The sequence below is a fragment of the Argiope bruennichi genome, chromosome 8 (assembly GCF_947563725.1).
Source record: "Argiope bruennichi chromosome 8, qqArgBrue1.1, whole genome shotgun sequence".
Lineage (NCBI taxonomy): Eukaryota > Metazoa > Arthropoda > Arachnida > Araneae > Araneidae > Argiope > Argiope bruennichi.
This window is the reverse complement of record NC_079158.1, coordinates 108950896-108975545: the sequence shown is the minus strand read 5'-3', so window position 1 is coordinate 108975545 and position 24650 is coordinate 108950896. Positions and strand designations below refer to the sequence as shown.

General features: G+C 29.2%; 1 protein-coding gene across 1 annotated transcript in view; it reads left to right on the top strand.

Moving 5' to 3' along the window:
- LOC129981096 (long-chain fatty acid transport protein 1-like) overlaps positions 1-23246 on the top strand; it is a 46829-nt gene extending 23583 nt beyond the window's left edge. The window contains exons 4-12 of the mRNA XM_056091758.1: positions 8-187; positions 1699-1768; positions 5577-5778; positions 6385-6577; positions 12551-12694; positions 14621-14755; positions 16501-16665; positions 18311-18457; positions 21745-23246. Of these exons, the coding sequence (XP_055947733.1) occupies positions 8-187; positions 1699-1768; positions 5577-5778; positions 6385-6577; positions 12551-12694; positions 14621-14755; positions 16501-16665; positions 18311-18457; positions 21745-21902 (1394 nt within the window). The 3' untranslated portion in view covers positions 21903-23246. The remainder of the gene's footprint in view (positions 1-7; positions 188-1698; positions 1769-5576; positions 5779-6384; positions 6578-12550; positions 12695-14620; positions 14756-16500; positions 16666-18310; positions 18458-21744) is intronic.
- The last annotated feature ends 1404 nt before the right edge of the window (positions 23247-24650 follow it).

Genomic DNA, 24650 nt, shown 5'->3' with positions numbered 1-24650 from the left:
CTTTCAGTGGTGAATGACGCAATGCCTTTTTTGAAAAAGAACGAAAATATGGATTTTTACTGTTTCACCGAACAAGGAGCCTCATCAGAAATTATTGTTCCATTCCCTGCGAAATCCTTAAATGCTGCTCTGGAAGAAGCCTCCTCACAGCCCATTGATCCCCAAAAGCACAAAGTTGGTTTTCAAGGTAATTAGTTTATTCAAACAATTTAAATTCCCATTTTTTTTTCTAAGGCCAAGGTGGCTTGCTGATAAAGTCTCGACTTCAGAATCGGAAGATTCCAGCTTCGAGACCCAATTCCTTAGAAGAACCGCCGTGTAAACGGTGCGTACTAAATCCGTCAGGGCCAGATGCTTTTCGTTCATGTAGTGCGGAAATTTAGAGAGGAGGTGCCAACTCATTTGTCGCCCTGATCATCTGACCGCGGTCGGCTCAAAGTTTCGAGACCCGTACCCAAAAAGCCCTAATATTGTTTTTCCTTTAAAAGGGACGTTAGCAAAACTAAGCTAAACCTTTTTATGTAAAACAGGTTTTCTCGCCTTCTTGAAATTTTGTGTACCATTTTTAAAAATGAAAATAATATATGCAACATCCTAAACACATTTTTTAATAAAGAACAGTCGAAAGCTAAGTATATAGATAAATCTTTCATAGATAGATTTCGCTGACAATTCCTCTATAAATTTTGTATAAAATTTGTATTTCGATTTATTTTATGATATATTAAACATTTCAGTATGATTCAAAATTGATATTTGACATGATAAAGTTTAATTGGTTAAATACTATCTGTAAATGATATGTGCGTGATGCGACTTCCATGATTCGAAAAAAAAAATATGTTCGAAATGGCTAACTGTAAGATAGAACGCTGGACTGATAGCTACTAAACATATGCACATGCACTTCTAGAAATTATATTCTTTATTCAAGTAAATTTGATACATTTTTATATAGAGCAGGTGTTCTTAATCCTTTTAAATTTTTTATCTTATAATTGTGAATCAAAAATATACATATACCACCATCCTTTCATTTTCTAATAAAGGATAAATCGAAAGACAGCTAGATAAATAAACATTTCATAGATACAGTTTGGTATACAATTCCTCTGTATATTTCATATAAAATTTATATTTCGAGTTATGTAGTAATCTATAAGACATATCAGTAATTCAAAAAATTGTTTTATACAAAATACTGTTATTTGGCTGAACGCGGTCTGGAAATGACACATGCATGATGTGACTTGCCTGATTCAAAGATTGGTCAAAATGTCTATTTATAGAGAATATTGGGCTAAACATTACACAGGGTTATTTGTAAGGAAACAGGTGTTTACTAAGGAAAGGCCTTTTAAATTAAAATTTTTAATTAAGATTAAATTAAATTTTAATGCTTTTCGACGTAGTCTTTCTGATATACCATATAATTCAATTTTTCATTTAACCGGTTAGTTGCGGAATTTATTTTTTTTGTCCCTTCAAACTCCCCTTTTTAAAATAAAGCATTGGCTCATACACAAGTCGAATGCAATACATATGGTTGCATAGTAAAGATTGCAAAAAAAAAAATTATAATAAAACGAACAAGATTTCATTTTTATATTTGATAAAATTTACACAACGACCGCGTCAAAATGAAGATATGGATTGAAGTTTATACACACTAGTTAATTCAAGTGTATATTCTTTCAGATAAACTCATGTATATTTACACATCTGGAACAACTGGCTTGCCTAAAGCGGCTATCATTCGCCACAGTAGGTGAGTAGAGTATTTAAATCATTTTTGGTATATGAATTGTTTTGGTGATTCGCCAATTTGAGTGAAAATTTATTTCTTTTTAACAGAAGATAACAATGCCAAATACAAAAAGGCAATTTTTATAAATTGCAAAATATCTTATTGGAGCTATAATCATTACTTATCTCTAATAATATTAAAGAACAATGTTAATGTATTTTGAAGTTCTATAGCAGAATCCATTTGACTTAGAGCTACCAAATGCGATATATACAGTCACTAAAAAAAGTACTGGGACGCTTGGCTGGAATAACTACAAAGCTATTTATAAAATTATTTTTCACATTAAACTAAAAAAAAATCAATCAAGAAATATTTTAATATTTAGTGTACAGTTTGTAAAGAACATTTTATTGGTATTTCAGAATTATAATTCGATCTAGCTTTTTAAAGATAATTCAAAGACAAATTGGAGTCAAAAAAGTATTGGAACACTTTTGAAATGATAAATTCAATAAATATACAGCATATTAATAGAATTGATTTTACTACCACAATTTTATACTATAATTTTAAACATAAAATTTACAATAGATAAGATAATTTATAGAAAAAAATGGCAAGAAACAAAGATATATCGATTGATGTGCGAAATCTTGTAATAAGTCATTGGAAGCATGGAAAATCAGTTCGCTGTATAGGACATATTTTGCAACTGAGTAAGTCTGTTTTGACATTATTCACAGGTTCAAAAAAAATATATATAGTGTTCAAAAACAAGCAAAGATCAAGGCTTCAAAAGTATTTAATGAATGTGGAAAGAGGTGGATTGTGAAATAAGTTCACTTTAATCCAAAAACTAGAGCAGTAAAATTGACTCTGCAATATAAAAGTAAGTTTGGAAAATCTGTAAATCATGAAACTATCAGAAGTGTTTTAAGGAAACATAAATATCACGGTAGAGCACCTCAAAGAAAGCTCTATATTAGCAAAGCAAATCGACAAGCTAGGTTGGCATTTGCTAAAATGTTTGTAAAGCAGCCAAAAGAATTTTGGAAAAATGCCATTTTTGTTGATGAAAGCAAATATAACATTTTCGGGTCGGATGGCAAGCAAAACGTTTGGCGGAAACAAATACAGCTATGCATGCCAAAGATTTACCACCTACTGTCAAATATGGAGGGGGCAATGAAATCTGTCAGGGGTTGTATGGCAAGCACTGGTGACGGGAACTTACATTTTATTGGTTGTACAATGAATAAACATGTCCATCTTCAATTCTCAAGCGAAACTTGAAGCAAAGTGCGAGAAATCTGGGAATCTCAAGACATTTTAAATTGTACCAAGATAATGACCAGAATCATAGAGGACCCATCACTGATATTTGCAAGTAATGGAACTTCTACCATTGTCCTAGTATTATTAAGACTCCTACACAAAGTCCAGACTTTAATCCCATTGAGCTTGCGTAGGCTTATTTGCAGCAAAATCTATATGAACATCAAATTTCCAACAAACAGGAGTTACGAACACATTTGCTCGAATTGAAGGTCGAATTCTATGGATCATTTTTCAAAAATTTGGTCCAACCCATGCCAAAGAGAGGTCATAAAAAGCAAAGGTGACCCATCAAGATATAAACTTTTAAGTTTGTATTGTGTTTCTTTATTTATTGGGAAGTGTCCCAATACTTTTTTGAGCACGTTTTTTTATTTGATTTCTTTTATTTTCAATGATGACAATAATTGCATTAATATGAGAGTTTTGTTTGATTTATTATGATTTGTATATATCAAAATAATATTTATTTCTTTGTTTTGGTTTCATTTGTATATTTAAGTGAATTATTATTATAAAAATCTGTGAACTTGTTGTGTGTCCCATTACTTTTTTGACAGACTATATATACTTTATAGTATGGAAATGGGCATTTAGGAGATATTCTTTTGAAATTTTAATTACTAAAAACTAAAATAGAATTTTGACATTTTTTCACAGCAACTTTCGAAAAATATTATTAATGGGAAATAATCTTGATGCCATTTTATAATTCAAAAAGAAGAACATTTTTTAAATCTTACTCATTTATTCCAAGTTTGCTTGAATTTTGATATTTTTTTAGTAAATATATTTTTTTTTGTAATTTTTGAAAATAGTTTTCATTACTTTAATAAAATTCTTTGTTTCATCAAATAAATGTTTACCCACACGATTTTCAAGCCTAAGAACGTATCAGCTTTCTATTTAAACAACTTTTATGAAGAATAAGAGTTCCATGAAAGGCAAGGAATAATCGGAAAATGAATTATTCTCACAGATATACTTTTAATGGATCTATAATGCTATGGAACTTAATTCCATTTAGAAAGTTAAAGTGCACAATAAACAAAATAAGTGTATAGCTATTAAATTACCATAGTATTATGTCTACTATGTCATAGTATAGTACACAGTCATGTTCAAAAATATTTTATTTAGGGAACCATGAATACTCTATCCATATCTGATTTAATTGAAATCAAACATTACTAATATTCCCAGCTATTCAAATGGCTACTAAAAGGGGATATTTTTTAATAAGTTGGAAATTTTCCATTTCGACTTTCTTGTATGTTTCTGAAAAAGAATATTAATGAACATACTTGATCAAACATAACTATATAAATAAGTTGTCTAATTAAATACTCTCATGTGCGGATAATAACTAATGTAATTTTGTTATTCACTTTTAGTTTTGTAAATTGGAAGTTTTCTATGATAACTTTGGGATTTGTTATCTATCGAAATAGACTTTTAAATTATCTTGAAATTCTTTTTAGTTCTTAATAATTGATTATTTTTGAAATGTTAGTTACGGAAAATTGATTGTATGCTTATATACAAGCAATCCGCAAAAGTGCACACGGTATTTTATTTGAATGGCAATTGGAAAGTAAATAAATAAAAGCAGTATTTAAGGAATTTCAAGTGTACATTTTGAAGGACTTGCAGAGAAAAAAATACACAAATACATTTCAATTTCTTTGACATATTTCATTGTTACCCTGACAAATGCGCTATGGTAGGCAATAAACTGAGGACTACAATCAGAAGCTATCTAGAAGATTTGTTAATCTAATCAATAGCCATTCAAATCCAATTATCAACTAACAATCATTCTTAGACCACAATAAAAGGCACTGCAGTTTGAGACAGTTTAACTTGAATTCTTCTGTTTGAGTATTATTTTACTATAACTCCAAAATTAAAATATGCGCCTATGTTAGGACTGATCTGTAAAATGAATTTTCGATCTGTAAAATAGTTTTATTTTTTGGATTTTTACAGAAAATGGATTGAAAAACATGTACATATCCAAAATATATTAAATAACAAACCATCTAAAAAAAGTTTTAAGTTGTGGGCTTGTTGGCATAGACATTTGACTTCAAATAACCCCACAAAAAGAAATCCAGTGATATTAAATCACAAGATCTAGGAGGACAACTATCAAAATTGTCGAACTGTGGCCGCCAGATATTCATTATTTTTGAAATATTGTTCAACAATGAAAACATGTTGTTCTATCTTGTAACGCTTCATTTTTACTAACCATAAGCTATCATCTGTCAAATAGTTTAAAAAAAAAAATAAGATTGCGAACTCTCTTTAGCAAAAATGGCGGTGAATTAAAATCTTGCGTTAATTTAGAAATACCCTTTAATAGGACAGATTTACAGATTTTTTGGGATAAAATGAATGCCAATGATTTTGTAACTTATTTGATTTCAACTCTTCTGTAATTTAAATGTTTTTGATTAATAGGCTACCTTATTTTACTTTTATACAGATTCTTATGGATGGGTTCTGCGGCTCACTATCTCGGTCGGTTGAACGATTCTGAAGTAGTTTACAATCCTCTTCCATTGTATCATTCGGCTGGAGGTATTCTATTTATGTCTGCTATAATCATATTCGGAGGATCTATGATTCTAAGGAAAAAGTTCTCAGCATCGAATTATTGGAAAGAAGCTGCGAAATATAAAGCAACGGTAAGTTTTGGAACTCCTTTTTTTTAAAACTATGAGTGAAACGAATTTGAGTATTGAAAAATTAATTTTTTTTATCATGTGAGAACATGATGTTGCTTTGGTTGGAAGTTTTTGAAGCCACAATATATATATAAATTTTGGAGTTCAAACGATTTTGAGATGGGGAAAAAACCAACGCTTTTCTAAAAGTTGACGATTGCGCAATACAATAGTCACGTGATCATTCCAAGCCAGTTTAAACCAGATTCGCGGAGAAAAAAAATTCTGGAGCTTGAACGATTTGATATGGCAGGAAAAACCCATCGTTTTCTAAATATCGAAGCAGGTGTAATCTAGTAGTCGTGTGATTGTTTAAAACCGGTTTACATTGGTTTTTCACGAAAAAAATTCTGACCTCGAAAAAAATTTTAGAACTCGATTGATTTAGAGATGGTCAAAAACCACCGTTTTTCTAAATGTTTGTGTTTGAGAAATATGAGTCATATGACAAAATAATATTTTTTTTGTTGTTGAATTGATACCACATAACTTAAAAAATAATGTTCTCATATGATAACTTGAAATTTGCGATAGCAGATTTCAATTTTTTCATCTTTTTTTTTGTAGGTTGGTCAGTACATTGGAGAAATCTGCCGCTATCTTCTGAATCAACCTATTAGGGAAGAAGAAACACAGCATTGCATTAAACTCATGTTCGGAAACGGACTCAGATCTCATATATGGAAGGAATTTCAGGACCGATTTCGAATCAATAATATCATTGAAATTTATGGAGCGACGGAAGGAAATGCTAATTTAGGTAAATATTCTTTCATATTGCTTAATCTTGAAAAGTCAGCAGGAGTGGTCTCTCTAAAACATGCTCGCATACTCACTAATAAACTTGTCCTGCCAGAGAACGCCTTATATGGCACTGGCGTACAATAGTTACGGATTATTAACTTTTGGCGTGTATTTAGCATTTTCATCGAATCCATCGTGTCATCTTTGGCGAGTTATCGTGTCGTCCTTGGCGAGTTAATCCCTGGCAGCCGTTATTAGTATCCAAAAATCTAATTTGTGATTTAGGTATGTTTTTCTCAACCGATCGAGAAAAAAAAAATGTGACACAAAACTGCACTTATAGTCAGAAAATTCCATACCAAATTTGATAAATTGAAGTCATTGCGTTTTTTTTTAATTATCGTGGTTTACATGTTTCTGTTGTTGTTGTTGTTTTTTATGGCACCTGCCATGGGCAAGCCCGCTGTTCGAAGACAGCCGATTTAAGCCTGAGGGGGAGCGCCTCTTGTTTCTATAGTAGCGCCATCTAGGGCCAAGAGAACGACTTATCTACACACACATCACAACCCTTTTTACGGGGCGGACTTCATTCACGCATTTCATTCATTCAGCCACAGATCGTAATTTAGACCTGAATCAGAGAACGATCACCCCTGATCCAGTACCCCCAGTGGTATTACTCTCGACATGGAGGACTTTGTGACCACGACAGATTTAACGCGCGTCAGCCACCAAGCAGGCGGAGAATCTTCGGCCGGCGGGGTTCGGACTCGCAACCTAAGGGACACGAATCCGACGCTCTACCAACCAGGCTATCCCGGCCCTTGCATGTTTCTGAAAGTACAGACCGACAGACCGACAACCAATTATTTGTGTCGGTTCAAAATTTGACAAATGTCTACAATATAGATGTTAAATCTGTGCACCAAATCTTATCAATCTATCTCTCTTCGTTTTGTAATTATCGTGTTTACTTATATTCGAACAGCCAGACCAACAGACTTACTTTGAACAGATTTTACTCAAAGTTTGATAGAAATCTTCAAACGAGATATAAAGACCCTAAACGAAATTTCTATCTTCTACCTCAAATCGTTTTTGAGTTATCTTTGTCACAGAAGCTCAGAGAGGCGGGTATTTTCTAAAAATATGTTTGTCGAGCTCAAGAAGGTCTAAAAATTCATAAAAAATGTTCATAAAATATCTTGTTCGACTATTTTGACAATTACTATACTTTTTCTATACTACGTACACGAGAAAGTAAAAAAAAAAAAATGCCAAGAATATTATGAAAAAAATTGTATGTCAAGAAAAAAAATGCCAAGAATTGTATGTCTTGGATATAAAAAATTAAATATCCAAGACATACAATTATGGAATCATATTATGGGAAAATAGGATTTGGTTAGAGCATTAGCATTCAACATGTGCCTTGATTATAGCCAGGGTCTCATTGGATACATATTCTGCATGGAGCTGATGATATCTATATTGTTTTTCGACCCCTCGTCCACCAATATAATAATCTAATTATATTCATAGTCATAATTCATGCTCAAACGTATCTGGTATGCAAAACTAATACATCTTAAGATTGTCAAGTATTCGGTTTAAGTTTCTGAATTCAATTGATACCACTTGGTCGGACTTTGGCAACGCTACGAGTATGCATACTTTTAAAAAAATTAAATTCACTTCATTTTCAGCTAATATTAATACCCTATACTCCGCTCTCACAGAGGGGCACCTCAGAAATAAGAACGGAAAGCTTCCAGTATGGTGGCTGGTTCTCGCCACCTTGATGGGTACAGAAATATTGAGGCTCGGCTACCTACTATCGATTACGGGACGTGCTTCCCATGGAAAGGGCTGTACTGTGGCCGGTGATGGTCCTTAGGACTCAATCTTAGTTCCTGTTAATGCTGTCGCGGCTGTTCGTTACTCTAATTTAATCTTAATGTCTTTAATTAGGCGGGGTGGAGTAGCCAGTGTAGTTACCCTTTACTCCGTCCAGTGATAAACATTGAAGACCTCCCTCTTTTTTTATACTAATTACATATAATTTATAATTACTTGTCAGACTTTTTCTTTTCATCCTCTCGTCCACCCGCCAATCACAGTAAAAAAAATCAGGAAATTTCTAGTTTGGAATTATATTATCATTTGGTAACTAGTTTTGGTGCAATTGGGAGAACTGACTCTTGCGGCTTTCTTCCGAAAAGAAAAGAACCAATTATTAGATTATGAAAATATTATTACATATAGATGTAAAAATATCAGAAGCAATCATGTATCTATATCGATTATATTAGATACAATAATGTCAGGTACTAACTAACTCTAATTCTGCACAACAAGTACATTACATTTTACATAATAGCAAATCTAAAGCATTCAGAATTTTACCAGATAAGGCAAACTGTCAGCAAAGTCAGTTTTAGGACATGAAAATCATCTATTATTTCATGTTCATGTTTTATGTGAACTAAAAAAAGAAATAAACAAAATGCTATAAATAATGAAATAAACGAAAAAATTATAAAAAGAATAAAAGTTAGATAATTAGTTCTATTAGCATAAAGTCACGTAGAGGACGATAACGCCATCGGAGACAAATATATAATAAACTGCTTTTTTTTTAGTTGTGATATATAGTAAGACTTTGTTTTGCCACTTTCTTCTTATTTCGAAGGAACAATTGAATCTCCAAATTAATAATAAATTACATTCAGTAAAAGTTTCCATTGGTTAGTATATTATCTTTTTTTATAAAAGAACTCGATCTCAAATGTACTCATCTCCTTATAGAAAACCGTCGCCATACTCTCAGGTATCACAATTTTGGCGACAGGGCATTTATATGTCCAAAGTGTCACATGTTGCATATTTTAATTGACTACTCTTGTTTAAATCTCATCGTGATCACTATTTTCATTCATCATTTGTAATCCTTATGTGTGAAAAATTAAAACATATAAAGTTCTTTTAGCGTCTGAAATCTGTTTTTAATCAAAAATCGGAATATCAATTAAACCAAACGATTTTTAGAAACCGTCAATAGCTAATTTTCTCCATAAGTAATTAACATTTGGTGCTGTAGTATTGCAAAATTTTATTAAAAATCGTCTGCAATTAGTGAACTATTTATTACATGTTGAAAAAATTAATGTAAATTGAAAAAAAGGAGTTTAATAGAAATGATTTATTATTATTGAAAAGATTCACGCATTTGTTGTAGATGGCGTTTTCTTTGGCCTTCCGATTCCTCAGCTTGCGATGTTTTGGCGCGGTACTTTATATGCGTACTGCTGTCATCGAGAATTTGTTTCAATTGCTTCTAAATTCTTTGTTTTTGTTTGAGTTTGCATGATTGATTTAAACTTATTTTTGAGCATTGACAAATGACTGCTTGCAAAGGTAAGGTAAAAATAAAAGCATTTAAATAAAAAATAAATTTAAAAATATAAACGTAGCTTAATTCAAAGTGTGAAAAAGAAGAAAAATAAAATAAAATGCAAAATGTTGAGTAATTTCTATTTTACTGCATTCTTAACTGCATTTTTGTAATTCGAAAAGTTGATGATATTATTTTTCTCGTTCTATCTTATAAGTCAAAGAATTGGAAAATTTGGTCGAATATGGCCTAGTTACTTAGGACAAATATATAGCATACACACATATATACATGCATGCATATATGTATTATATGATACTTTTATACATATATAATCACAATGATTTTATTAACACTTTTTTACGAACGATACAAATATTGTATTAGCATTTTTTTCACATTAGAGTTTTATCAAATTTGTTCATTAGAATTTCACCCACTTTCTGTAATTAAACAGTGAAAATCTCTTATTACTATTCTAACATGATAATAATGAATGATTTCACTGCTTTTATAAGCCCTATTTTAGCAAGTCCACCAAAATTTCTTATTTTCAAGATAAAAAGAATGTTTTTTAAAATGTTTTTTTTTTCTGCACGAAGATTGCAATAGTTATGGATGCTTTGATAATAATTCTGCAAAAAATTTATTAACTACTAAGGTTATACTTTGATGTGATACTTTTATTTGTATGAAACTATGACAAAAACTTTGAAAGTATTTAAAATTTAACATGCAGGGCTTCAAGCAATTCAAAACATATCTTAAATGATATAAAAATATTGCAGTGATATAATGGCGTACGAAAAAATAAAAATTTATTGATTTAATTCCCAAAAAAGAGTAATAATGTAATAAAAGTCTTTTATTTCTGTGTTAATTGTTTAGCTTCATAATATTGCACCTTATGTTAAAACCTGCAAATTCAAGCATCATGTTAATTTTTAAATTAGCTTTTGGTTTAGTTAATATGAATTGTTAAAATTTATTAATTAAATTTAAAGTTTCTCTTAAAAAAATAAAGTATGCACTCTAATCGTGTTTCAATATTTAATTTCTAAATTAGTGTAGATTGTATTTATTTTCAGGTTCATAACTATTATAAATGGCGAAAGGAATTATATTTTAAGTTATTTGTATATATTAATTATACAGACCAAGAACTACATTTAAATTTTTAACCATTCTTCTGTTAATCAAATTTAATGCAATATTCTTTATGTGTTATAAATTTCTTCTCTGCTTCTGAAAATAATTCAGTTATGAATTTTGAATATTAAGAAAAATTTTAAACCGTTTCAATGGCCACCTCGAAGAAGATCTTCCAACGTATTCTCGATGTGGCCGTTGATTGGCTGAAAATAATTAAATTTAGATATTCAAAAATGGCTGTGTCTTTGTCACAGAAAATCAGAAATTTTTAGTTTAAATTGTCCGTGCCTCGAAATTATTTTATTAAATTTATCATATAAGAACGGGGGACTAAATAAAATTTAAATATCGTAACTTTTTCAGCTGTGAAGTTATTGATTCCAATAGTGTAAAATGTTAACTCCCAATGCCATTCAAAGCATTTTTCTGATTGGAAAGCGATGCTTATCTCTTTTGGTTTAGAAATTAGCCATTTGACTTCGATCACATGGTATGTGGAAATAGATTGTGGATATCCCTTCTATAGGTACATAGCTTAGAGAATAATTTCAAACCAACGGGAGTAGTTTCTCCAAAACTGTCTCGTATTCTCTCTAATAAACTTGTCATACCAGAGAGCACCTTGCATGATATTGGCGTGTAATAGTCCCAAAATATTCTCTTTCGGCGTCAATTTAGTATTTTCACTGAACCTATCGTGCCATTCATGGCGAGTTTTTTAATGATTAATCCCTGGCATGTGGTTAATGGTATCTGGAAATCGAATTTGTGCTTTAGATTTTATTTTTCTCAATTGACTGAAACAAAAATTTGGCACAAAATTTCATTTGCAGTCACAAAATACCATACCTAATTTGATATATTTGGTATTATATAATTTGATATATATTATATTTGGATTATCTCGTTAACATGTCTCTGAAAGTACAGACCGACAGACAGCCAACCTATTTTTAATTTTATCTTAAACTTTGGAAGGTATCTGCAGATTGATGTTAAATCTGTGCACCCACACTTATCTACCAGAGCTCTCTTCTTTTTGTAATTATCGTGTTAAATTATATTCGAACAGCTGGATAGACGAACTTTCTCTGAACAGATTTTTCTCATATTCTTCTATTCGAAATCTGCAAATTTGGTGTGTACACTATATACCTGTGTACACTAATTTCAACATCTAGCTCAAAGTGTTTTTGAGTTATCTTTGCCACTAACAGGGAGACTGATGGACATTTTCCAAACTAATTCCATTTTTTCAAACAAAAACGTGGAGATTAGTCAAAATTTTAAGTTCTAAGCTTTTGAAGATTACTAAACTTTCTCTAAATAAAATTCTTAAATAAAAAGTTTTTAATATGGAGCTATGCATAACCTTAAATAAGTTGCCTATTGTGAAAGCAAAAATTTATACTAGTCACTTCATGAACTTTTCTTCTATTGCAGTAAATATGTTTGGAAAAGTTGGTGCTGTTGGATTTCTGCCTAGATATGTCGACAAATTATATCCTGTATCACTTATCAAAGTCGATCCGGAAACACATGAAACTCTACGGGATGAAAATGGTCTCTGCATTCGATGCAAACCAGGTAAAGAATGGTATTTCAAAAAGTGATATATTCACAGTAAAAATATACAAAAATATTCATAATTTAGTTTATTTAATATGAATTTTCTTAGTCTAAATTCTTTTTATTAAAATTCCATTTATTTTAAACGTAAAAAATATTCCATTTATTTAAAAAAATATTTTTAAATATAATGTTTATATATTTAAAATTCATTCCATTTATTTTAAACTTAAAAAAATATAAAGATTATCTTTAATATACAAGCATTAATCAAAATAATAAAAAATAAATAATTAAATATATAAACAAAAAAAATCTGCTTACCAGTCAGAAAACGAAGTCATTAAAAACAATCAACAAAAAACACAAACAAACTGTAGAGAGGTTTTTAGTACAAATATTTGTCATTTTGTTGAGATGATAATTTGCCGGATTTGAATTATTCTTTCATTTTCAATCGTAAGGGCATTTTGGGGAAAAAGTAATAATAAAACAACTATGTTTCCAATCTCTTTGGACTGAATCGTTCAACCAAAATTTTCACCTTTCTTACAACATAACCCAATTAAAACTTCTTGTGTTATATGCTATGTTTGTAAAAAGAATCCAAAATGCTTTATTTAAAATACATGAACTGTAGATATCGTTTGCAAACTTTAATCAAACACATTTTCAAGTATTCTTTAAATATTTGGCAACAGTTAGGAATTTATTTAATTTTATCGTCTCAAAATAATTTTTTAATGAGATATGGTTTTTTTTTTTATTTTGCAAAATGGCGAATGTAACTGAATTAAAAATATGTATTTAAATTTGTTTGCCCAACGATTTTTTTTATGACAAATTTTTTTTAATTATTTGAAATGTTGTGAAAAGCCATAAAATAAAACTATTTATCAAAAACAATAGTTTTTCAGTGGAATAAAATGTTGATGGAAAGTAGAGAATCTATCTTAATGAATCACGCTTTGGAAGGTAAGCCACTTCATCTAATCATCAAGACGCCTATCAGATAGAAGAATTAACGCTCGTCGTTAACTTTTGTAAGAATTATTGATGAAATTATACATGGAAAATGTTAGAAACAACAAAAACTATGAAAAAAATGATTCATGAACTTAGCAGCGTGATAATGTTTCTTTCCACAATGCTATTATTAATTGTGAAATTTTGAATGAAAAAATCCCATCAAATGCGTCTTTAGCAGCCTGATATGACATCATGAGACTTATTCTTATTTATTCGACTGAAATTATCACTTTGTAGATACAGTTTTGAGTTATTAATTCGAAAAAAAATATTCGCAACGAACTCTGAAGACGTTTCATAAAAACAGATTTATGGCAGTAAACATTGACAGAAGTATATGCAGTCGAAAGCGATTACTTTGAAGGAACTATAATAAATTTTGACCATTTGTTTCTTTCCAGGTATTTTTTGATCACAATACTATACATTCATAGTATTATGTCCATGTTTATCAAGTAAATGAAATAGTTTAACTTTCCATAATACAGTTGGCTGGTTGACTTTTCCACTATAAAAACCGAATTAACATTAATAAATATTATTTGATCCAGTTCATTTGCTAGTATTTCATTTTACACTTCAAGAATGAGGTTTGCAATACTTGACATGTTTATAAAATTTATTGAAGTATTAATATACTTTTGTTATAATATTTGAATAATATTTTAATGAAACATGACTTATTTAGAAACGATTTCAATGAGCAAAAGTTTAACATTTTTTTTAAAACCAACATTTGTGAAACAATTATTTAAAGAGCAGACTTTTCAACCTGTTTATAGTTTGTGGTGTTTCTAAAACAGTTTTCAAATCTTTTATTTATAGTTTGTGGTGAGAATTTTATAATTTGTGGAACTTTTATTTAATTGAATAAACTTAATTGAGAACAATAAGATAAAGCTGAACCTCTTGCAGGTGAACCCGGAGAAATGGTTGGGAAAATCACCAGCAATGCTGTCAGCGCTTTTGACGGCTACGCTAATAAAAATGATACCAAGAAGAAAATCATTCATAATTGCTTTGAAAAGGGAGACACGGCATTTCTTTCAGGTAACTATCTGTTTTAAATCAAATATAGTGTGGCTATGACGAGTTGCCCGCTGAGCTTCGATCTGAAACAAACGAGTGCATTTGCGGAATGGAACTTGCATGTATGGAACTAAGTGAATTTTTTCCTTTTCTTTCCTTACTAATATATCTTCACTCATGTGTTAAGAAGAAACGAATTTTTCGTTTTAGAAAAATAAATCAGCCACCGAATCAAGGTAAATGGACTTGTCAGATATGTTGTAATTCTGACGTCACGCTGTTAACTATTACTAGAGGATAAAATAGTTCAATATTCCGGTTTTTCGTTTTCGTAAGCATTCGTAATTTCGCGAACTTTATTTATCTTCATTTATTATTCAGATACCAGAATTAAAAAAAGACAGCAATGCAATGTGGTCTGCATGTTCGTTGTATATTATCAGGATAATTGAAAGCTTATAGTTTACATTTTTTCTTAACCATTTAAATTTTATTAAGTACGATAATGGAAAAAAAAACTCTTGATTTTTCATATTTTTCTCATTTTCTTGACATTTATGGAATTTATTTTTCTCTTTATTGAAAAAATTTTTGAGAATTCACTGAAAATATTTTTCATAATTTGCTTTTCCTCTGTGATAAAATTTTTATATCTTTACACACCTTTACAAATTGATGTGATATTTCAACACATTAATTGATTTTTTCTTTCAAATCAAACTGAAAACCAACCAGATTTTGTCGAGGCTGAAAAAGGAACAGTTTCTTGTCATCTGTTGTTCAGAAAAAAATCTTGCATTGCGTAATAAAATTCGCATTCAAAATTTAAAGCTATGAAAAATTAATACTGTATTTACAGTCGTCCAAACTTTCTAGTAAACGCAAAATATTCATATCTTTATTATCCTTAAAATAACCGATTCTGAATATTAAAATAAATATTTAGATCATAAAACACAATCTTACAGAAAGAAATTTTCTTTAGAAAGAGCCTTCAATTCAAAATAATTATTTAAATAAAAATAAATTTGCTGTATCACTTAAAACTAAAAAATCATTAAATAATTTTTCCTAACCCCATTCAGATTCATAACCACATATAGATTCCTGACTCCATGTTGTTTTCTAGCACAATGCATACGTAGTAAATGTAGTTTTCAGTTACTAAAAATAATTAATTAAATGTTATAGAACTTTAACTAAATCTTCTCTTTTTCCGTATAGTGATTGCAATGAAAATTTAAAGAAAATCCATTAATAAGTGTGGGGTGGATTTCTATATGGTTCAATAACTCGGTGCTTCAATTTTTTTTTTATTATATAATTTCCCAATGGATTTTGTATATATTTAAGAATTAAATAAGTGACATTGAAATGTATTTGTTAAAATGAACCTTCATTTATCCGACAGTTTTGTTAGTTTGGCAGTCCTCTGGTCTGATAACCGACTAAAGTCATTGTTCTAAAGATTTTGTTTATTTGAGTGAGCCATAAGCTACCGTTCATTCTCGGATTCGGAAACTCTCCAGATTTTTGCGCATGTGTCAAGAAACGTTTATTTTGGTAAATGAAAGACGTTATAATCATTCACTTTTCTATTTATTACCCCTTAGGTAAATGCAATTGCCAAAAAGTTCGTCTTAGTACCCTGCATCAAATAATATTTATTGAGTTTCATTTGTTTGTTTCTAAAGAACTTGAACAAATCGTTTTCCTAGTGTAAACATGATTCACATACTTCTTGTCTACATGTTACCTCTTTTCAGGTGATATCTTAGTCATGGATGAACTTGGCTATCTGTATTTCGTGGATCGCATTGGAGACACCTTTCGATGGCGTGGAGAAAATGTGTCCACCGGAGAAGTGGAAAATGTCCTTAGTACGGCTTTGGGACATGTATCCTGCGTGGTTTACGGTGTGGAAATTCCAAGTAAATCTTTCATTTTCATTTATTTGCTTAAAATTTTTATTTCATAATAAAAAATTATTTTAATGGGACAAATTTATATTATACTGAGTTAGTCATTTAAAATGAAACCATGTTATGAATCTGGACTCATCAACAACATTGTAACTCAGCTATCCGAAACTCAGCATACAGATTGATCGTATTGACTATTGGATACTGCATGTGCTGGCTGTTTTTCAGCGTTAAATAGAGTTATCATCCCAGGAAAGCTGTTTTTCAACGAGAAAGGGAAAACGAAAAACATCTAATTTTCTCTCTACAACAAAGAGTTTTATTCTCGAAGCAGATATTCGAAAGAAAAAAAAAAAAAAAAAAAAAAAAAACCTTGCCGGGAGAAATCCTGGGAGCGATTACTTTTTCTTATACAACTGGGAGCGATTTCTTTTTATTTTAATTAAAAAATATAATTGAAAATTAAGTGAAATTTTAGCGTTTTTCTGCGATAACTTCTAAAAATATTAAAACTCAAAAAATATTTTTATATAATCTTAGAATTAAAAAAAGATTTTCTTTTCAATGATATCTATTATTTTGCAGTATAATTTTTTGTTTGTTTTTCCTTAGTGTCTAAAATATCTTTTAAGGATATTCCAATAACATATTTCGTATAAAATAAAAGTTAAATTTTACCTATACAAGCATGATATGCATGTATGTAAAAAAATAGTTCGTATCAATGTACTGGCAAAATCTCATATTAAAAGATTAAGTTAATTCTGAACATAGAAATTCTATCAAGTAAATTACAAACTGAACATAGACATCTATAGTTTTTAATACATATGTACATGATTTGAAATAAATATAAAACATGATATTTTCTATAAACGAAAACACAAGAAAATTTTTCTGTTACCTTTTAAAATGTCTATATAATTAATTCAATAATTATGCATTATTTAAGGTAAATACATACATACATACATACATATATATATATATATATATATATATATATATATATAGAATATGCAATATAATCAGGAACCAGAAGCTTTTTTATAAAGCTTTTGTAATAAGTTTAAGCATTGAAAATGAAAGGAACTTAAAATAAGTAAAAATATATATATATAGTATGAATCTATTAATGTTGTGATGAGTTAAGAATTTTTATATACAGATATTTAGTCCTATGAATCGTATTTAATAAAATATTCTAAATGCATTAGCATTTTAAATAAAAAAAAAACTTCCACTCTTTTGAAACTAAAACTGACCTTAAAAATTTCTTAAAATTTCCAAATTAAAAAATATAATCCTACAAAAGTTCTAATTTTGTATAAAAATAAGAATTTTTACAGTGACACTTGTACATAAGATCTGAATATAAGCAATAAGTTTCTATTAATTACTAATCAGTTTATTCGAAACAGCTCAAATTTTTGTGCAAGATGGTATTTTATACCAAGATAAGAGTTGATGATCTTATGTCCAAAATACAAATATTTTCACTTGATGTATAATCTTCCATTTAAATTTTGAATACCTTTAAAAATTTCGTTAATTAAAGTTATCACTAAAAAATATGCCAGCATTGAGAATTTAAATGTCATTTTGTCCTAGAATATTTTGTAGACCATATTTAAATTTTTGTTCTGTTTTGCAGATATAGAAGGCAAGGCCGGAATGGGAGCTGTTCAAGTAGATTATAAAAGCATCAACTTCTCTGAACTGTATCAAAATTTAAACAAAAGACTTCCTCCTTTTGCAATTCCATTATTTCTCAGGACCTTTGAAGAAATGGAGGAGACTGGTGAGTGGGAATTAAATGATTGGTTTAAATTCAACAGCCATGCCATTGCGTTTTTCCTTGTGTTTGTAACAATACATGATTTAGCTAGTTTTTAATCACCAGAGAAAAATTAAATAGCAAATAAATTGAGTTTTAAATATTAGGTATACTTAATAAAAAACAAAGCAGAGGATATTGAAATGTTGAAAGGAGAGGGAAACGATTTTCTCCCAACAAATGTTTTTAAAGACGAAAGTTGGTGCATTTTGTTGAGTCCCGTAAAACTATATATATATATATACCGAAAATCAGCATCAGCTCGAACAGATGAAAGCTTAATTTTGTTAAGTAATTCCGAGATAATAAACATGATTTATTCATAAATACCTGAATTTCATTATTCTTAAGAAAGAAATGCGTCCCTTTTGCTTGTTTTAATTTTATGAAAACTAGACTTTTCCTTTATATTTAATATCTTAATTTGTTTATAAAAAGACATAAAGACTGCCCACTAAAATCCTTTAACTTCCTTCGTAGCTTCAGAATGACAGAAATTACAATCATAAAAATGATGTCTAGGTATAGGAAAGTGGATGTTGGTTACATGACAAGAATGAGTAACAGCAACACCTAGTGGTAAATAGTGGAATTAGCGTTTTCAGAAGCGGGGACAGCCTGATTGGTAGAGCGTTGGATTCGCGTCCCTTAGGTTCCGAGTTCGGACCTCGCCGGCTGAAGATTCTTCGCGTGCTTGGTAAATGACGCGCGTATAAATCTGTCGTGGTCACAAAGTCCTCCATGTCGAGAGTAATACCACTGGATCAGGGGTGATCGTTCTCTGATTCAGTTCTAAGTTACGATCTGAGGATGAGTGAATGAAATGCGAGAATGAAGTCCGCCCCGTAAAAAAGAGTTTGACGTGTGTGTAGTTAAGTCGTACTCTTGGCCGTAATTGGCTCTACGATAAAAACAAGAGGTGCTCCCCCTTAGGCTTAAATTGGCTGTCCTCGAACAGCGGGCTTATCCTTGCCAAGTGCTATAAATAATAACAACAAACAGTGTCTTCAGAAACACTGACTTCGCCGAATCATGGCGTCAAACAACATTTCCTGAAACGTCATTCTACAGAATCGAACACCATAAGATGGAAAAAAAAAATTATAATGAAATTTCAAAATATTATTGTTTATTTCAAATAATATCTTGAGAACATAACCCAATTAGCTCAAAATGCCTAATAACATTGTTAAGATATCTTTCAGATATTTCCCGGCATTCAGGATATCGAACGACATATCTGCATAACAAACGTGGAAATATCGCACAAAATCTTGTGCTAATTAGGAATGTTAAAAATACAGCAGTTCAAACGAATGTTATTCGCAGTTCCCAACACTGTTGTGTGATGAAATATGTTAGAAAAAACAAAATTGTGTTAAGAACCCTTTCTTTTTGATGCTCAAATTGGTCCCCGTCACGCTAGTATCCATGTTTAAATTTCATATTGCCCATTTTTAACTTATCAAATGACACAGTGGCGCAAATGACAATAATACGGTGTCGAAGGACCTTGAATTTAGCGTAAAAAGTATATTTACCTCCTGTTTGAGGTTTCACAATAGAATAAAAATCCAACTATGGTAAAGTCAGTTGAGCGTGGTAGCAACTTTTCAAACCCCCATATCCAATTTTTTTGAGTAAGATTGGAAATTTCTCTACCAGGTTATGTTTTTACCTTAAGAGCGTCGTCATATTGAAAATAGGACGTTTATTTGAATGTAAAATATTATCTTCTTTTGGACACATTTAGTGAACAAACAAATTTGAATTATAAGTGTTCTGCTCTAATATCAATGCTCATAAAGTATTATTTAATCTAAATCGATGATGCCTACTATTTTGCAACTGCTGTTTTCTCCCTATTTGGTACCACTTTCAGCATGGAGACGCTAGTTCCGCAGGTTCCGAAGAGATGGCGTTGCAAACAGTTTGTTGTCGTAGCTCATGGTCATTTCGTTAGTTTTAGACATTACTTTAATTATTATAGCTGTAGTCCTTTCGAAGTTGAAAAGTAAGGGATGGCGCTTTTGAATATCCTTTATCCAAATATATATATATATATATATAGATGTAAATATGGAATTAATAATATAGTTATTAGCATTAAATGAAATGTTATTATTTAATATAGAGATGTTGTAATTGAAATTTTGTATTCTGAATTCTGGTTGGGGAAATTAAACAATGCATGTTCAAGTAAAAAAGAGAAATATTAGGACGGACTTTCAATTCGAGTTCGCAAATTATTATTCACTGAGAAAAGATACGAGTTATGCGAAATTTTCAGTGAATAATCTACTGAAAAATGAAGTTAAAAAAATTAATTTTTAATGTATAGTATTATTCAATTATAGTGAGTGTAGTCTTGAAATCGCTTTCCAATGTAATATATATTTATTATCAATATTAGTGTTACATCAGTTATTTAACCCTTTAAAGGGCCATTTTCTTCTATTCATATTATGTTAAAATATTTTTAGGCTTGAAATTAGAGTAAGAAAAGGAGTTCATTTAGCTTATTAGATAAATTTAATTTGATTAATTAACTAATTTGGTTAATTAATAATTAAGTAACAAATCAAGACACTTCATTTTGTCTGAGATAAAGAACTGAAGCATCTAAGTTTCTGACTTACTGAAAAAATTTGTCAGAACTTATGCCAACCTTCGTAATTTCATACAAAGATTGATAAATTGGGTGGGAAGCATACTTCCCACGGCCTTAGAAAGGGTTAAAGCTTATTTATTGGTATTTCTGTCAATAAATAAGCTTTTTGGAACTTGGCTTTAGAATTTAATGGTTGAGTTCCAATATATTCTGCGTCTTTTACCATATTTTAAGACAATTCTAAAAGGACTAATATTATACTTTCACATCAGGAAAATATTAGTCAAATAATCTATCTCAATGTTTCAATTCACTTTCAGTTTTTATCAAAAGTTTCTGGAAAATAATTCCCATAAATTGCTTTGACAGTTCCACAGTATGTATAAGGTAAATAATAAATTTACAAATTAGATAACACACAATAAATTAGGTATTCAAAATTTCATGAGTGTTCACAAAGATTTGTTTAGATTATATATCATGTATTTTTACTTTAACAATTTTGTTATGCGCACACATTAAATACTGTTGTTACAATTTCATCGTCTGTCACATTTTTACTTCATAAAAAAAACACATTTTGAAATGTATTTAGTTTCTTTCTGTGTTTATTAAGTGAATTCTATTTTTTTTTTATCAGGAACATACAAGCTGAGGAAAGTAACTTACCAGAAAGAAGGATTCAACCCGGAAGAAATCCAGGATCCACTGTTTTTTCTGGATCCTAAGCAAAAGACTTACATTCCTCTTACCAAGGACTTGTATAATGACATTGTGACTGGGAAATATAAGTTATAACAAGAAATAATTTAACTAGTCACAGAATTTAGACATTTTATGAATTCATGAATATTATTATGTGAAGCAAAGAAATTTCATAAGTTGTGAATGACAAAACTGCATTGCTGTGATTTTTACGTTTCATATTATTAATTTCAACCATTTGTAAATCGTGGATCATGGTGTGTTGTGCTAGTTTACAATGATTAAATTAAAAAGAAATGGCTTAAATTTGACCGCGAAGTGAAATTCATAGCTTATCTTAAATATACTAAGAGAGAGAAATCAATTAATCGAAAAGCAAGCTAAAATGAGTTTGTGCTATATAATGCCAAAGGCTTACCTGTATGTGCCAATTTTGCGTTCAAAATATAAACAGATTGTAGTCAAAGATACTCGATTAGTTTTTATGGCAGAAGTCGATGCAAATGTGGATTATTAATCAAATAAAGCTATATCTTTTGAATTTTGAAACATAATTATCAATGGTGCTGTTACATGAAATACTGTGCTGACAGACAGAGTAATAACTCAACAACAACAAAGTAAAAGTTAATCAATTATGGTTTAATATGATTTTGAGAATTGATCTTAAAATTTAGATTTAAAAAGAAATATTCATGTTCCAAAAACTTTAAATTATAACTCAAAGGACCAATGTTTTTGTATTAAGTTTTGAGAATTAAATTTTTTTTTTTTGTCATTTCCAGAAAACTATTCATAGGAATAACATCCAATAAACTATTGAAAACCTACTGAGGCAACATACTTTATTTCATACTCTTGAAAAGTCATATTTATGTTTGTTCAAATAAAGTTATTATTCTGGGCAGCTTAAGATTATAATAATTTGAAAGTAATCAGATGTATAACTATATCAAGATAAATAATAATGTATGTCTTATGTAACTAATTTATATGAATTCAGTTGATGTTTTCATAGTCTTGATCAATATATTAGTAATAATAAATAAATTTAATAAAATTTTGACCAACAATGACTTTATTCCGCGGTATTATTTTATAACAAAAGCATGTATGACATCTTTGTTCTGTGGAATCATTAGAAACTATTTATGTCTGACAGTCAAATGTTTTATGGTAATTGTTGTATGAACGGTAACTGCCTATAACTTTTGTAAAATATTTTGTAAGTGTTTTATCATACAAAGAAGTCATTTTTAGAATGGACCACTTACAATTGCTCTATGTGATAATCAATTTCAGACAATCTAAGATTAAAATTTTCATATTGTTTATTAACATACAATGTACAAGTCTTCCAGAAATAAAATTCATATTTTTTTATATTCACCAATGTACAAGTCTTCCAGAAATAAAATTCATATTTTTTTATATTCACCAATGTAAAGTATTTTTTTTATATGTGCATATTTTTTTCAAAAATATACACTAATTTTTGGAAAATATTTAATATATATATATATATATATATATATATATATATATATGTATGTATGTATGTGCATATCATTTTAAATAAATAATAAATAAAAGTTTCACTGTTAATTTTATAAATGTTTACATAATTTAAAAATAATAATTAAAAAAATATTTTAGTTTTTTTTTGAATTTTGGAATATTATTTAAAAATGAAATTTTATTCATTTTGGAAAATTATTATTATTTTTTAGTTATTCATGATATTTTACTTGTATCTCGTTATAGACGCTAAAGTATAAATGTTGAGGGTTTTTTTTTTTTTTAAAGCAAGTGGTTGTCATTTAAAGATTTTTCCAGAAAAATACGTATTTATTCATCTGATAAAGATAATAGACTTCAGCACAAACTCTTATTTTTTTCCCGCTTATAATTTTATGCTTCTATTAATATCATGAGCAAAAATAAAAAATAAATCGTCTGCACTTCTGTTATAGCTTTGAGTTAGCAACTACGCAATTCAACATTAGATGAGATATTTTTGTTGTAGTATTAAGAACTGCAAATAAAAGAAACAATAAATGGAAATTAACAAAATATTATGGCTTACCAATCTTTAATAACGAATATCTTTATCCATATATGAGATATTTTTGTTGTGGATATAAAGAATTGCAAATGGAAATTAACATAATATTATAATTTACCAATCTTTAATAATGAATATCTTTATCCTTATATGAGATATTTTTGTTGCAGTATTAAAAACTGCAAATAAAAGAAATAATAAATGGAAATTATCAAAATATTATGACTTACCGATATTTAATAATGAATTTCTTTATCCTTATGTGAGATATTTTTGTATCAGTATTAAAAACTCAAATAAAAGAAATAATAAATGGAAATTAACAAAATATTATGACTTACTATCTTTAATAATGAATATCTTTATTCTTATATGAGATATTCTTGTTGTGGATATAAAGAATTGCAAATGGAAATTAGCATAATATTATGACTTATCAAATTTTAATAAAGAATATCTTTATTCCAATATGAGATATTTTTGTTGTAGTATTAAGAACTGCAAATGAAAAAAAAAAATAAGAGATGGAAATTATCAAAATATTGTGACTTACCAATCTACAATAATGAATATCTTTATTCCCATTTTTAATTTTAACATTTTTCAACAAGCAATGTTTAGGAATTTATAATTTTATTCATTCAGCAATTAATGTGAATCAACACTGTGAATATTTGTAGTAATGTTATTTATATTTTTTTGCCATCATTTCCTAAGTTTGTATATAAATTATTGGGGATTTTATGATGTTTCTATTAAAATTAAATAAATAATTT